The 15669-nt window shown below is 33.7% G+C and overlaps 1 protein-coding gene across 2 annotated transcripts in view; it reads left to right on the top strand.

The window, feature by feature from the left end:
• Plod2 (procollagen-lysine,2-oxoglutarate 5-dioxygenase 2) overlaps positions 1-15669 on the top strand; it is a 78531-nt gene that overhangs the window by 18362 nt on the left and 44500 nt on the right. For both annotated transcript variants that reach the window (XM_063249145.1, XM_063249144.1), the window contains exons 2-3: positions 12646-12737; positions 14602-14738. In XM_063249145.1, the coding sequence (XP_063105215.1) occupies positions 12646-12737; positions 14602-14738 (229 nt within the window). The remainder of the gene's footprint in view (positions 1-12645; positions 12738-14601; positions 14739-15669) is intronic.

Raw genomic sequence — 15669 nt, 5'->3', positions numbered from 1 at the left:
ATATCCTATTGTAGGAGGAAACATTCTGCAGAATTAGATGTGTTCCAGGGAACTACTTTGTCACTGGATAGTACAGTTAAAGTTATCATGAGACCTCAAGAAAAGGTTTTACTTGCAGTCTTTACTGAGCAGTAGTCAGATACAGAATGACTTCTCTTATGCATTATTTAGAGAAAAAAAATCAAAAGAATTTTTAACTGACTGCAGTGTTTATAACTAAAAATGTAATTTGTTGATTTAAGCAAATGTTTTGGTTCTTATTTTATACCATGTTGTATATTTCAGAAAAAGAACATTCAGTATAGTTCAGTCTCTTTAATGTTTGTGATTGTGTGTGTGTGTGAGAATTTATTGTGTGTTGTCTTCTACTTTGAGAAATTCTGAAATTAAGAGCGAGTGAGGAGTGTTGGAGAGGTCATCAGTTTGAGAAGATAATGAATTCTTGTTCCAGCTTTTAGGTCATATTGAAATGAGATGTCTCTGGGCAGTAGTCACTTGTTGAGTAATATTATGAAGCCTTTCAGCTCTCTTGACTCTAGGGCAGAAACTTTTCAAGTACTTGAATGTTTGAAGATTCCTTGGAAAAATTGGCCACATAGGACATTGGCTGAGCTTTCTATTAAAGGGCACCGTCACTACCTGTTACGCTAGTTCCCTAAATAACTGTTGACTCTTTTGTTCAGTTTACCTGGTCCAGGATATGCGGTGTCCTACCCCTGTGTAAATTTATACTGTTTATCTTAGTTTGCATGTAAAAGAAAGTTGTTTTATGAACATCTGCTTAAAATATATCTCTTGTTTATGACTAAATTAATGCCTTGCTATATTTTTATGGAGCAATGATAAGTTGAGTTACCATTTGGTGAGCCATTCATTTCTGATGTGTTGCAGCTAAGAATTAACTTATGATTGTGCAAGTAATAGAAGGGAGGGAGGAATGGATCAAGTTTTTCATAGTGACTTTCTAACCATGCTCTTTGGTGCAGACCATTTCTTTCCCCCAGTTGTGTTTCATTGTACATGTTCTTATCCTTGCACAAATTTTTTTTACCAGTGACTTAAAGTGATAGCATTTAAACAGGAATGTACAACTGGGTTGCATAGTTTACAAATTGGTTTTAAAAAGAGACAGAAGTCTCTGTATATTGATTGCTGCTTCAGTCCAGTGAGATATTGAGAAGTGCAGAGAAGCTCTGCATTTTAGGTCATTATCTTGTCTTACGTATTAAAAGAAAATCTTCAGTGCTATAATTAGGTTGTCTGCTCATTGGTGTTCATAACTCTTCCAAGAGCCAGAAAATATCAATACAAGAGTAGTTATGGTGACAGAGTCTCCTTAGGGATAGAAAATGTGAACATTTGGATTTTATATTATCTAGAAGGGCACAATAAATATTTTAATTTAAACTGTTTCTTGTGATTTTATCCATGTAGAACACTCATTTTTAAAGATTAGTCATGTTAAATAATTTGAAGCTCTTCATTCTTCTTTCTCTCCAAACCCATTTAGTATTTCGGTTGTTCAATTGACATTGTATTATCTTATTCACAGCACCCAGGTGGTTGAGGCAGGAGGGTTGAGAATTTGACCCCACCTTGGGCAATTCAGTGACTTAGGCAGATTCTGTTTCAAAACAGAATTTAAAAGGCTGATATGTAGCTCAGAGTGAGGACCCTGGAATTAATTCCCAGTACCAATGAAACAAAATAAAACACGCTCAGAAAACCCCAGTGTGATAGCCTGGTCGTCCATGCTTGTAGACTCTCCTTACAGTCCTGCTTCACTGTCACAGCTGCACATATTACTCTTTGAAAGGATTAATGAAGTAACCCAGGCCCTACCACATCCGGCCTCATTGGCCTTTCTCTGAAATTTTGACAGAAACTTCCCTGATCCCATAATTCTTGCACATGTACGCCCACAAAACCTGCATCATGTGGAAATGCCTGTGTTGACCACTGCTTTCAGAAATAGTACCCTCTTTGACCATGACTGTAGTTGACTGATTACCTAGGTAGCTGGATAGCTAGGTAAGCTGAAATGAATCCTGGGAAAACAACTTTGTAGGTAGCTCTGTGGGAGCAGGGTGCCCTGGCATTTTCTTCTCAGATGAAATATTTATTATTTTATACTCTTGAACCCGGCAAGGGAAGTATCCTGTTGACCTTAAGGTGTCTTTTCTTGTTGATCCCAGGCAGATTACTTGGCTTCTTTTTTAATGGTGCTCGTCTCTTCAACAAGGACAGCATCCTTGGCTGCAACTGTAAACAAGCTTCTTTTCAGGTCAAGCTGCTAGGCTTTTAAAAAATTCTTGCCAATCTGATTTTTGCTCGCACTTTAAATGTGGATAAATGCAGCCAGCAGTATTTGTGCTGCTGCTTGAGTACTGTGTTGAATTGAAATTTTTCTCCTCCAGATTAATTAATTCATCTCCCTTAAACTCAAGTCTCACTTCTAGTCTCAGTGCATGAGTAAAACAGCTGTATTCACTGCCGTGGATGACCTCTACTTCAGTTCCCAATAGTCTTCATTTCCATGTAAAATCTCACCAGTACAGTCTTTCTATCCAGATTCCTAATAAGCATTGTTTTTCAGAGTTACTACCAGAATCTCCTATTAAGATTCTTTAGCAGCATTCTGAATTTTTCTAGCCTATTTCTCCAGAGTTTTCCAAATTCCTCCTACAAAGAATAATGAACCACACAATCAGGTATAGTCACAATACGTCCACTTTTGGTTACCAGTTTTTTGTGTTAGGCAGCTTTATGTGACTGTGCCTGAGAATGCCTGAAAAAAACAACTTGAAGAAAGATGTGTTTTGGATCATGGTTTACAGGTGTCAGGGTATAGTTACTTGCCTGTTTTATTTCTGGGCCTATGGTGAGACAGAACATCATCAGAATATTGTCAAGGGGAGATTTCCAGCTGCCAAAGTAGGTGCCGTAAAACTTTCAAGACAGGGTAAGAATGAGCTGCTGCTTAGTTTAAACATGTTCATTTTACGAAAGGTAGCGATGGCCAATGTCATAGTTTAAAAATAATTTTATGATGTGTTATAGCAGTGTGGCATGTGTTACAGCAGTGTGGCATAGAATGAGCAAATGTTTCACTATAACTGATGATAATAAATGAAAGTTCGAACTTTTATCCTTATTGAGTGTACATCATACTTTTTCATATCCACTTTTAATTTGCTTCCCAGATTCATTCCTTTAGATTTGGCAGACTTGTATATAAAAAAAAAAGTATTTACATGGAGAAGTAAAGGTTGTCTTGGTTCAGGTACCTTACCTTAGAATTTTCTCTTAGAGGCAGAGTGCCTAAATACAAGTACAATTGAAAGTGACCTCTATTCTGGGACAATTCTTATGTTAATTAACAGAAATGTGTATTAATTTAGACTGTTGTTTTATCCTGGTTTCTGACTTTACTATTAATGTCATTCGTGGTTGAGCATAGGAAATACTGTTAGTGCCTATGTAAAAAATGAAATAGAAAATAGTAATAGATCAAGTGTGTTTCAACAAGCTACATAGTCTTGCTACCAGATTTCTGGCAGGCAGTTCATAGTGTCTGATAAAACATGTGGTCAACAGATGGAATATGCCAGCTAATTCCAAGGAAGTTCTTATTACTGTACATCTTTCCATTTTGGAGGTTGCTCAATCTTTGAACCCTTGGAATTTGACAGATATAAATCCATTTTTTTTTTCTATGCAGGGGGCAGATTTTCTTTTGACATTAATATATAGTATACAAGTTTCATAATATTTTGAAGGATAATGTGTACTTTCCATGTCATAAATTCTGGAAAATAATTTTACATACTTTGCTTTAATATTAGTAAACATATGAAACATACTGCTTTTCCAACAGAGCTTGTTCATTTTGGGTGCCATTTATTGTATCTGATATTGATACAAAATCTACCTCCTCTCAATTAGTTCCCCTCCCAGTACATCAGTCAATTGTCTTTTCCAAAATAATGTAGAGAAAATCAAACTTCCTTCTCTTCAAATAGGATGAATTATGAGAAATTGGTGAGTTCTTTTTTTCACACAATTCTCAGTCCCTCAGCTATTCAGTATATAATGCAATTTCCAGACTTCTAATTATACTGCCCAAAATCTGTGTCGTAAGGGTTCCCCTTAATATAGTACACCAAGAATCTCCTAATTTTCACATGCGCTGTGCAGATTGCACTGGAATCATCGTATTTCTTGCTAAGATTGCTTTTGCTTTGTTTTGGCCAGCTTTCTCTGGCCAAATGATATTCTGCGTCATTTTGAGCTATGTTCAAGTAAGGAACACATTACTTAAAATAGAACCTTTTTTTTCTTTTTTAAAACTTTCAGCTGTAGTTTTATTTATTCTGATTACAGCATGCTTTAGCATGATCATGCTTTGATGTTAGAGGGTAATTTGTGGAATCTCAGTATATAATTTTTGGCTCCATTCCAGTTTGCATTTTTATCTGCATGTTTCTGGGAGGGGACTGATATGCATGTGGAAGAAGGGGTTCTTTTTATTTTGCTTTTTACTGTTTATCATGTTTAGCTCCATTCCTAACATTTAAGCACTGAGGAGTTGAGTAGCAGAAGTTGGAATTTGTAGGGGTGTCAAGAAGGAGCAAGATATTATAGAAGAGAGGTATTATAAAGTCATTCTGAATAAAGTATATTTTTTACAGATTAAATGATATCCATATATAAATATATGCATATTGTTACAATTAGTATACAAATTTATTTAAATGTGTATTATATCAAAGTTTTCTCAATATACTTTTCTTCATCAATGATTTCTGTAATTAATATGATTATAAAATGGCTATTATATTTTATATTAAAAATTGTACCATGGGGCTGGAGGTTTAGCTCAGTGGCATAAGCACCTGCCTTGCAAGCAGGCAGTTGTGAGTTCGATTCCCGGTACCGATAAAAATGAAAAAGACCAAAAAAAAAAAAAAATTGTACCTTACACTAAAATCAAGCCTTTTAAATTTTAAGTCTTTGCCTAATCATTATTTGTTTCATTTATTATAAATATACTTGTTTTGATGTATTTCACAGTAAAGTGATTTACTTGAATTTTTTTTTCTTGAATGTCTTTAACTTTATAGTACTGTGGAAGTTACTAGCTATTGGGATTTCTTGATTGTAGTGTCTCTTTGTACTTTGACTTGGGATTTGTCTTTCATTCATTATTAGACTATTAAATAGACAAACTAAAATTACATGTGAGTTGTGTTATGCACATGTCACTTCACATGGTGTATCTAATTATTGTATTGCAAACATACTGATAAAATTTTAAAAAATTAATACATGCATATGTAAATATAGATAAAAAAGTGCATGTATTACAAAGAAAACATGGATTCCCAAAGAAAAGTCAGAAAATCTTTAAAAAATTCACTTTTGAACGTTCAATTTTTATTTGAAATTAAAATTTACAAAATATGTTGTGGTTTGAAGTACGTGTGAAGGATGGAGATGGTCACAGTAATCTTTTAAATATCCATCACTTGTAGATTTCCTAGTCGGATCTTCTTCACTTATCTGGTTTTTACCTTTTTGTTTCAAAAGTTTATCATTAATGCCACCCATATAGGATCGTTTGTCATGAAGCCTTTCTTTAAATAAGTGGCAATATTTGTCTACTCTACTTACTGTTAATGTTTACCAACTCATTGTGGCTTGCCAGAACTTACCAATTTTAAAACTGAAAGCCCAGTTTTCTGGAAACTTCTTTAACCTTTGGCAGATTGGGACCATCAGCATAATCTTCACTTCTTAGCACATTTCTTTATTTTCCTTTTCTGTATGTGTTGTCAGAGTGCCTGTGGAGATCCAGGCACCTGCTTGGATGCGAAGGTGTGAAAATGCCCTGTATATTGTACTAGAGGTTAGAATTTTCTTTTTTAAAGAATTTATTTTTCTTATACCTTTCTAAAAAATCGTTAGATAATCTGCTGATAACTGTTTGACACAATTGTTTTAGAATTTTGTCCTTGTTGAAATTATGACATGAATTGCTCTTTAAGAAATTTTGTGTTGAATATCTTTCAAAGATTCCACAAAATAATATTGTTCTCTTTCCTCCTACACTGTGTGGATTTTATTTCTTAAATAATGTGTATGAGTGACTCAGTATTTAATAAAGCAGGAAAATAGTATGAAAAGATCTAGGAAAACAAATTTGTTTTTGAATTGTAAATCTTGAGTTTATTTTTAAATTGGCTACCTCCTAACTGCAAAATCCTGGACAAGCTTAGGTTTTTTAGGCTGTTCCTGAGGTAATAATAATTTACATTAAGGTGAAATGACTGTCTGTAGAAGATCAAATTCTGTGTCAGATTTTCTTTTTCTGGAGTTTAGCTGAAGTCTAACCTGACCATAATTAACCACATATCGTGTATGTAACCAGCAAGCACTGTGGTGCCTCTTTCAGTTGAAGACTTAATGCCTGCCTGTAGCTAGAAGAATATATCAAACTTGCTCCAGACTACTCTTACATTGACTGCTTCACTAGGACTGAGAGAACTTGTTGTAAATTATAATCATGTCTGTTATTCAAGTGGAATGATGAAAAGCAAAATCAGCAAAGGGAAAAGGCAAATAGAGGAGGTCTGGGGAAACCATGTATGAATTTCTACAGCCTCTTCATACAAAACAAAATATGCATAATTCCTCAAATACCTGGCTGTGGCATCCCATGTGAGGTATTGACTATCAGAGAACCTCATTGGAGATTCAGTGTCCACAGTTTTTTTTTTTTTTTTTTTTTTTTTTTTTTTTTTTTTGAGCAATGGTCATGTAGGTAACTTCTGTACGGTTCCAGCTGCCTAGAAGGAAGTGTACATTGTTTGTACAATTAGGCACAGCGAGCCCTTCTTATTGGAGTGAGAGAATCTAATTTTTCTTTTTGGAAAAACACCTGTAAATGTCTGGAATACAACTTTTTAGGTTCCAACCAAAGTCCAAACTTGCAAGCAGGTTTTTCTGAAGACAGAAGTTTCAGGCTTCATGTCTCTTTATTGTACGCAGAATAAGTTTCATAAATTTGCTTCTAGACCCCTGACCTTTGCTATCTTATGAGGCCACCTGAAATATTGGAAGAAATGGACTTTGCAGCAAGATTGTGACAATTCTAAGAACTTATGAAGTGTCTTTGACTAAATTGCGTAGCCTGTTAAAAATCTTATTCTTCATCTGTGAATTTGAGATAATGCTAAAACTATGTAGGAATTTTATCCAAAATAAATTATCACATGAATACATGAGATCTATAGTATTATATCTCCCTGAATCCACTCATTCAGTGATATTTAAATGTTGTATAGTGTACAAATGTATTAAAACATTGTACACAGAATGTCATTAATATGTAAAATTTTTATGCTTTTAGGTATCAGTTAAAATATTGAAGCACAAAATCTTACCTAAAAGTATGATGTAGTAATAGTTTAATAAGCAGTGAACATCTTACAGTAAGCAAAATGACATCCTTTCTTGAGTTAGTATTCATTTTGGAGAGAGAAACGTTAATCTTAAATATTAATTGTGCATGTTGACATGTTGATTACAGTTTATGATTAGTGCTCTGAGAGAGTACATAGTACTCTAGCAAATCAGGAAGGAGTCTCCTGAGAGAATGGCATATGTTTGAAACTTGAATATGCCTCGCTACATCAAGAGATCAGGGACAGACATTAGTTAACAATTTTGCATTGGCTGTTTTCTGTGGACGGGAACATGCAGGCAATATTAGGGAGAGAGAAAAAGGCCAGTGTGTTTGGAACAAATATCAAAGGTGAGAGATGAAGTGGGTGAAATTGGAGAGGGAGGTAGTTAAGATTCACACTGTGGTAATAGAGTTTGTGCCCTCAGTGGTGGTTAACAATGTGTAACATGATCAGCAGTCCTAAGTATTTTGAATTGATCACTAAGAGATGTGATCAGTGTAAGGAAGGATAAAAGGTGGAGACTATTGGAGTTAACCAGACTTGTATATTGCAGGCAGGCAGAGAGTGGAAAGGCTGTCTGTAGGGAACAGAGGGAAGCGGGCCTTTTATAGGGACTGAAAGAAGGAAAGGGACATTAGGTGGGAAGATTTTAATAAACATCTGTGGTCAGAGTTCTCTGGCAGCCTTGCACCTCAGTGGGCAAAGTCTTTGAGGATCTGGTTTAAATTTTCTGGTGTCTCCAGATGTCCTGGAATCTGCAGGATCTGGGTCTATCTTTATCTATTTTATGATATGTGTTTGTGGATGACAGCCTGGGTGCCAAGCCAAGTTCCTTCCTGAGAATAATGCATTCGCTGGCAAACAGATTGGGGCTGGTAGAGCAGGTTTTATTTAAGCCTTTCAATTAGAGTTAGCAAAATGACTATGAGTGGCTATGGCAGGACTATAGGCAAATAGTGTTTATAATTTGAGTTAGAATTTTTATGATGGAGAGATGCAAAACTTGAGAAAGATCTAGCTATTGCTACTTGGTAAATTATTTAAATGAATAGCTTTAAGGTTGTTTTTGAAGTTTTTTAAATCCTAAAAGCATTTGTGGTAAGGGGAAAAGGTTGAATCACAATTTGCTGATGTTTACATATCAGCCACAACCTGTCACACCCATGCAACTTTTGAATAGAAATAAAAAGTAGGCCCTGTGTAACATGCAGGATTTTGAATGATCAGTCATCCTTCTTTCACCTAAGTCAAACAGGAAACTATCAGGAGATGCTAGAACATTAGAAACAAATGATAAATATTAAAGTTAGTTTTGAAAGGAAGTAATTTGTGGTTGGATCTACATGAACTATATTAGCAAAATGACCTGTAGGTCACATCTGGTCCAAGCTGTTTTTTCAACAGCCAACCACAGAACTAAGAATCTTTAAAAATTAATTAATTAATTAATTTTATTTTTTAAAATTTTATTCAAGGAGAAAAAAAGGGTACAAGTTATACAGAATTTCAGAAAAAATATACAGTATGAAATCACTAGTTAATAGATTACATATTGTCATCTTAGAAATAGTTGTTCAAGTTACAAAATTAAAGCATATAGAGTGGACATTCAAACAGTGAGATTGTAAACAGTTCTGTTCAGTGATCCAACAGAACTCAGTAATATGGTTATCTACCTTATACACTTAAATATACATGCAGTTATGTCCTTTAGAGCACTTTCTTTTCCTCTCTTTTGTACAATGACAATTACACATTTTGGGTTTTATTACTCTCACAGTTCTTACTACTTTTTTTGAAGAGAGTATTCAAACAGTGAGATTGTAAACAGTTCTGTTCAGTGATCCAACAGAACTCAGTAATATGGTTATCTACCTTATACACTTAAGTATACATGCAGTTATGTCCTTTAGAGCACTTTCTTTTCCTCTCTTTTGTACAATGACAATTACACATTTTGGGTTTTATTACTCTCACAGTTCTTACTACTTTTTTTGAAGAGAGTAAAACCAAATGTGACATAACAGGACAGAGTCAGTCAAATCAAAAGGATGGACATAATACATACTGTAAAAGCAAAATACAAGGTGATCAACAATGGTTACCATAATGCCTCTTGCTATCTTAAAAAGAATTGCCTATATCATCAGTTGTAATAAAATTGAACAAAACAGTAAAAAACAAAACCAATAAAACCAAAACATTGGAGACATTAGAGGACTTCAAAAGAAGATAATAGTCAACTAGAATTGGCGTCATAATGAATCTTATTGTCTTCATAGTTGTTGCCTATACTTTCGAACTTGGTACTATCAAGCAAAACAGAATAGAGTAAAATCAGTCAAAACAAGATGGTGAGAGCAATACAGGGTTTCAAATCAAGTTAATAGGAAATCACAGTGGGTTACTATAATATATCCTGCTATTTTTTATTTTTCCCTTAATTAAAAGGATAAAAATGAAAACGTAAATAATATAAAAAGGAGATTGAGATAAAAGAGGGCTAACAACAAAACTTTTTTTTTAAAGAGGAAAAAAACCAAGGAAAATAAAACAATAAAGTCAATCAAAATAAACCAGAATAGGTGATACAAGACTTCCAAATCTTTTGAAATCAACAATTGTTAACACAATGCCTTTATTGTCTTCAGAATACCTGCAGATACCACTTTCGGACATTAAAAATCAAATAGAACAGGATAGAATAGAAATAATAAGAACAATGAATGCAATAAAGAACCTCAAAACAAGCCAGTAGTAAATACATAGTGGCTTCCATAACATCTGCCATGTGCTGTCTTTCAAATAGCTACTCATGCCATCAGAGTTAACATAAAACAAAAGAAAATACCCTCCCCCCAAAAAAATCCAATGAAAATGATATGGTTTCCAGGGGGAGGGCATCTCCTCCCTTTAGGTCGTGGTTCTGTCCCTTCACAGTCTATAAATGGCGCTGACTCACAGAGAGAGGCTTGGGTCTGACTCTTCCCAAGCAGGCAGTAGCCTGTGCATGGCACTGATATCCAGGCTGGGATCTCCTCCTCAGATTTTTTTTTCTTTTTTTAATTTGAAAAGAATGTCAGAATTAAAAGGAAAAGAAGGAAGAGAGGGGAATGGGAGAAACAGTAGGGAGTTGAAAATGTGAGAATGTATGTGATCAACAAAACTTGAAATAGTTATTGGTTCTTTTGTAGTGAGGTTTGATTATCCCCTACCACTGTGCTAATCATTGCTAAGAAAACATGTTCCTTAATTAGAAAATTAAGAACTACCAGTCATTACAGATAAAGGAGCTGTCTAGTTATCTGGTCATAAAAATCAGTTAGTTGCATAGTGAAAACTGTCTACTTAGAACTCCTGTGGTAATTTGTTTTCTCTTGATTTCTATAAATTTAAGATTAAGAATTATGAGTAAGTTTTTTTGAAAGATTTAGGTATCAAAGATAGTCTAGTTAGTGCTGTTACTTAATGTGATACTGTGGTTAAGACAATGGGTTTCAGATGAATTTTATTTGCAGCTTGTCTGATGACAGGCTATATATTAGCAAAATGTCTTTTGGCATTAAACTAAACCGTTTTTGGAAAGGACAATTAGGTCATCAGTGAATATTCTTGCTCAGATATTAAGAATTATTTGAAGGGAATAAGAACTGTTAGCATAGAATAGAGAAGTGTATTTTCTATTGCAACCAATGAAATACTAGGCATAAAAGGATTCTTTTATCATTTTAGTCATGTTGAGGGACTGTGGAATGAATATAGAGATTTGCTTTTGCTTTTTGTGATGAAGTGACTTGATTTCTTAAGTGGTTTTTTGAACCCACTACATTTTACAGATGTGTTGCATGTTTTAAACATATTTCCTCAGAATCAAAAGCTGGAGACAGAGGTTAATTTGGTTATGTTTGGGCTTGCATTTGTCTTTTTTTTGACACCATATTGCTAGACATCTGACTGAAACCCAGAAAAGTGATGAGCTACTATTAGAGATTAAGTGGTGAGTGACTGTCATTGAATCCTGTCTCTTCAGACCTCTCACTATTATACTGTGTTATCAAAGGTGGATTGTGTAAGGTAGTAATTAGTTATTTGAATTGTAATACTGTATGTTCATAGAATCTCTCCTTTTTATATTTTGTCTTCCTTTTAGTAATATAATTCAGATGGTGCTAAGTTCTTTAAATTAGGAAAACAACACACAGAAAAATGAATGTTATAAATGTTCCAACTTTTAGGACAGTATAAAATAAAAATAGAAATACAAAATAATTAAGATATTTTTCTGAGCAGTTGCTTCTAGTTTGTCACACTTTATTTTAGAGGATTAAGATAATTCTTAAGATTAAATCCCCCTTTCCTTTTTGGCACATCACTGTTTTTATGACTGTGATGTACTACAGGACTTCTTTAGTTCGTTGTTTTATACATGCAAAAGAAGCTAGTTGATTAGGTAATATCTTCAAGAATTCTAGTCATTATAGATTTTAAAATGTGTATTTAAAAAGCTTTTATCTTACTGTTAAGGTACTTTATTGGTTATACACTTTTCTTTAAATGTGAGAAACATTTTAAACTCTTAATGTTATTCGATGTGTTCATCAGTTGACAGTAACATAATTTATTTGAATTGCCAGTTTTTGTTTTAAAGAGAATTAAAAAAGCAATAAAATTATAAAGAATTTCAAAACAAATGATAGGAAATTAACAGAGATTATTATATTACATATTGTTGTCTTCATTTATACTTTTTTTTTTTTTTTGGTACCAGGGATTGAACTCACAACCTAGTGCTTGTCAGACAGGTGCTTATGCCGCTGAGCCACATCCCCAGCATATTGTTGTCCTCAAAGTAGCTGCTCAGATTACTAGATATAGGCATTCAAAATTTGTCACACAGTATAAGCATTCCTTTCAGTATATCCATTCCTTTCAGTGAACTATCATATATATTTTTTCCCCTCTTTCCTCTTGTCTGTTCCTCCATCTGAGTAGTTCTTTCATTTGAGCAGTTTAATTGCCAATTTTTCAGTAGTTCTTAATTTAGTCTTATGTATCTTAACAAACTAGAACATTCCTGTAGGTTTAATGAGGTCTTTAATCACCATAGTATATTGTAAAGTGTAAGCATTTAACCTCTTGGTAAACCTCCTTATGTTATTATTTTCTGTCTTTGCAGATAAGTTATTAGTCATAACTGTAGCTACAAAAGAAAATGATGGATATCATCGATTTATGCAGTCAGCCAAGTATTTCAATTATACTGTGAAGGTATGGTATATTTTAATCTATAGAGATATGTGTCATATAGCATCCACAACATCAGCACAATTTATAATCATCCAGAAAGATGAAATTTGGTTACATAATTGCTATTTATATAGTTTTAAAGATGCAGTTTAGCACTATTAACAATGCCACTCAGCAATTCTTAAATTGTGCTAATGCTTCTATCAGCAACAGAAAAATATGAGATATATTGAAATTTCAATTTGCATTATAATATATATGATGTGATTTCTTTTGGAGGGTTGTGTAAAAACATGATATAATTAAGATTTGCCAGCAGGTTTCTTTTTTTACTGACTTTGAGTAATTTTTAAGTTTTATTGTTATGGTGTATATGCATGTGTGTATGTGTGTGTGTGTGCGCATGCATGTGCATCTTTTAATGGACACACTTAGACAAACAATAAATGGACAAGCTGTTTGTTCTATCCCTTTTTATCAAGTCTTTTGGTTGGTGCTCCCCAACTCAGGGTCAATTTTCCTTCTTCCTTGAGTAAGTCATCCAGATACCTCCAGAACTGTGTTAAACTAATCAGGTGTCTCTCATTCAAACTGAATCCACAGTTATTATTATTTAGTAATACATGTGTACCCATGTTTGCAGCAGCATAATTTATAATAAAATCATGCATGTGACCTATATGTCCATCACACAGATGGAATGGGTGATGAAAATGTGGTTTTTATACACTGAAGTAGTACTCTGCTGTGAAGAAGGATAAATTTATAGGAAAACGGAAATACTTTGAACATTAAATGAAGTGAGTGAGACCCACAAGTTTAAAAACCATAGTTTCTCCTATGTGAGAAAACCAAAGAATAAATACAGAGCAAAATAAAAGACAAGAAATGGGGAGGTAGATCTTTGGCAAATGGGAAGTGGACTAAGAGATGGAAAGGGAAAGAGAAAAAAAGGTATGTCTTGCACAATTGCCAACTACCCATAATGAGTGTATTCATTAAGTACCACAAACATGTAATTAAAACAAAGACTATTAAGGAGGCTAAATACTTTTTAAAGTTAAATTTATTTTTATTAGTGTGTGTTAGCAGTACATAATGATTACATTCATCTTAGGGAATTGTTGTGTGTGTATATAGCACATCTTTCTTTTCTCATATCTTTCCCTACCTCCATTTCTTGGTCACCTTCCCTTTTGCAAAAGATCTATTTCTTTTTTTAAAAATTAATTTTATTGCTACATTTTCAGTATGCAAAGTGATCACATTCAACATGGGGAGTTTGTACTTGTACATGATATATTTTGATTTTTTCCCCTACCCTTCAATTCTCCCTTTAGCCTGCCTTTTCCTCCTTATACAAAAACTTTTTCATTTTTCTTTCTCATATTTCTCCTTTCCCTTCCTCCCTTTCCCTCTCCCCCATTCCTAGTTACCCTTCACATTTGAATACTTTTTCTTATTTCACAATATCAGTTATACCTTTTGGTCCTTATTTATACTTTCAGTTTCTCACACCAAAGAAGCAATATGGTATTTATACAACGTGTGTCCAGTTACTTCACTTCATGGTATGATCTCAAGGTGCTTCTATTTACCTAGAAATGTCTCAGGTTTATCCTTCAATATATATGTATATGGCTGAGTGTAGTACTCTATTTTAAAAAAAAAAAAAAAAACCACACACATACACACACATTCTTTATCTGTTCATCAGTGGATGGACATTTCAATTGTTTCCAAGATTTAGCTATTACAAACTGTGCCACTATAAGTGTGGATGTGCATATGAGACTGTGGTATGATGCTTTTAATTGCTGCTGGTTTTGAAAGAACTGTCATATTACTAATTTGCTGAAGGATGAAATGGTAATTTCATTTATAGGTTCTTGGTCAAGGAGAAGAATGGAAAGGTGGTGATGGTTTTAATAGTATTGGAGGGGGCCAAAAAGTAAGATTAATGAAAGAAGTCATGGAACATTATGCCAATCAAGAAGATATGGTTATCTTATTTACTGAATGGTAAGAGAAATGCTTTATGGATTTTTCAAAGTATACTGTTATTTTAAAAAAGTGGACATTTTTATCTGTAGATTATACTATATAGTAAATTACCTTGTTCACTAGGAATCATTTTAAAAAGTAGATTTTACTCATAGTTGCAAAATCATAATCTGACATAATCACATCATATGATCAAAGTTGATGAGTTATTGTAAGCCTTAAGAGAAAACATGATATAAATTAACATTTATATGAAATATATATTTTAACATTGAGTTAAAACTGAAGTATGAGTGCATTAAACTTACATTTTGAGTAGTTAACCCAGTGGATTTTAGTTGTGAAAATACCTATTTAAAGAATATAGATCCAGATGCAGTGATGCATACCTGTGATCCTAGCACTGGGGAATCTGAGGCAGGATTGTCATGATTTTGAGGCCAGCTTGGTCTCTATCGTGAGTTCAGGGCCAGATTGGATGACATGGTAAGAACCTCCCTCAAAAAACAAAAACAGAAAGGAAAACAAAAGCATTCAGAATACTTGTAAGTTTATTGATATTTTTGTTTAAACATAATTAGACTTTAAGATAAAAAAAATTGGCAGTTACCAACTAAAGATAGTAGTAAAAACATATAAACTTAAGAATAGTAGTCATAACTATATTGTAACAGCTGATGTATACAATTAAATAAACACACAAGTGAAATTATTATTGTAGCAGTTTTTGAGATGACTACTCTGGGAGATTGGTCCAAGATAAACATTGGCTAGAAATGGAAGAATAATCTAATCACAAACCTGTGCTGTACACTAGTGTTCCTTAGTACTTCAGTTATTCTGCGTATGACTGAATTTAGTTTTCATGTGTTCCACACAGTGGAGCTTCGTACCGTGCATTATTTACATGTTTTCAGGACACAATAGCAGGGAACTTGCCAATGTGAAT

The sequence above is a fragment of the Cavia porcellus genome, unplaced genomic scaffold (genome assembly GCF_034190915.1).
Source record: "Cavia porcellus strain 051 isolate PalLab524CR breed Dunkin Hartley unplaced genomic scaffold, mCavPor4.1 scaffold_5, whole genome shotgun sequence".
Classification (NCBI taxonomy): Eukaryota; Metazoa; Chordata; class Mammalia; order Rodentia; family Caviidae; genus Cavia; species Cavia porcellus.
The sequence above is the reverse complement of the archived record's forward strand: the minus strand, read 5'-3'. Positions and strand labels throughout refer to the sequence as shown.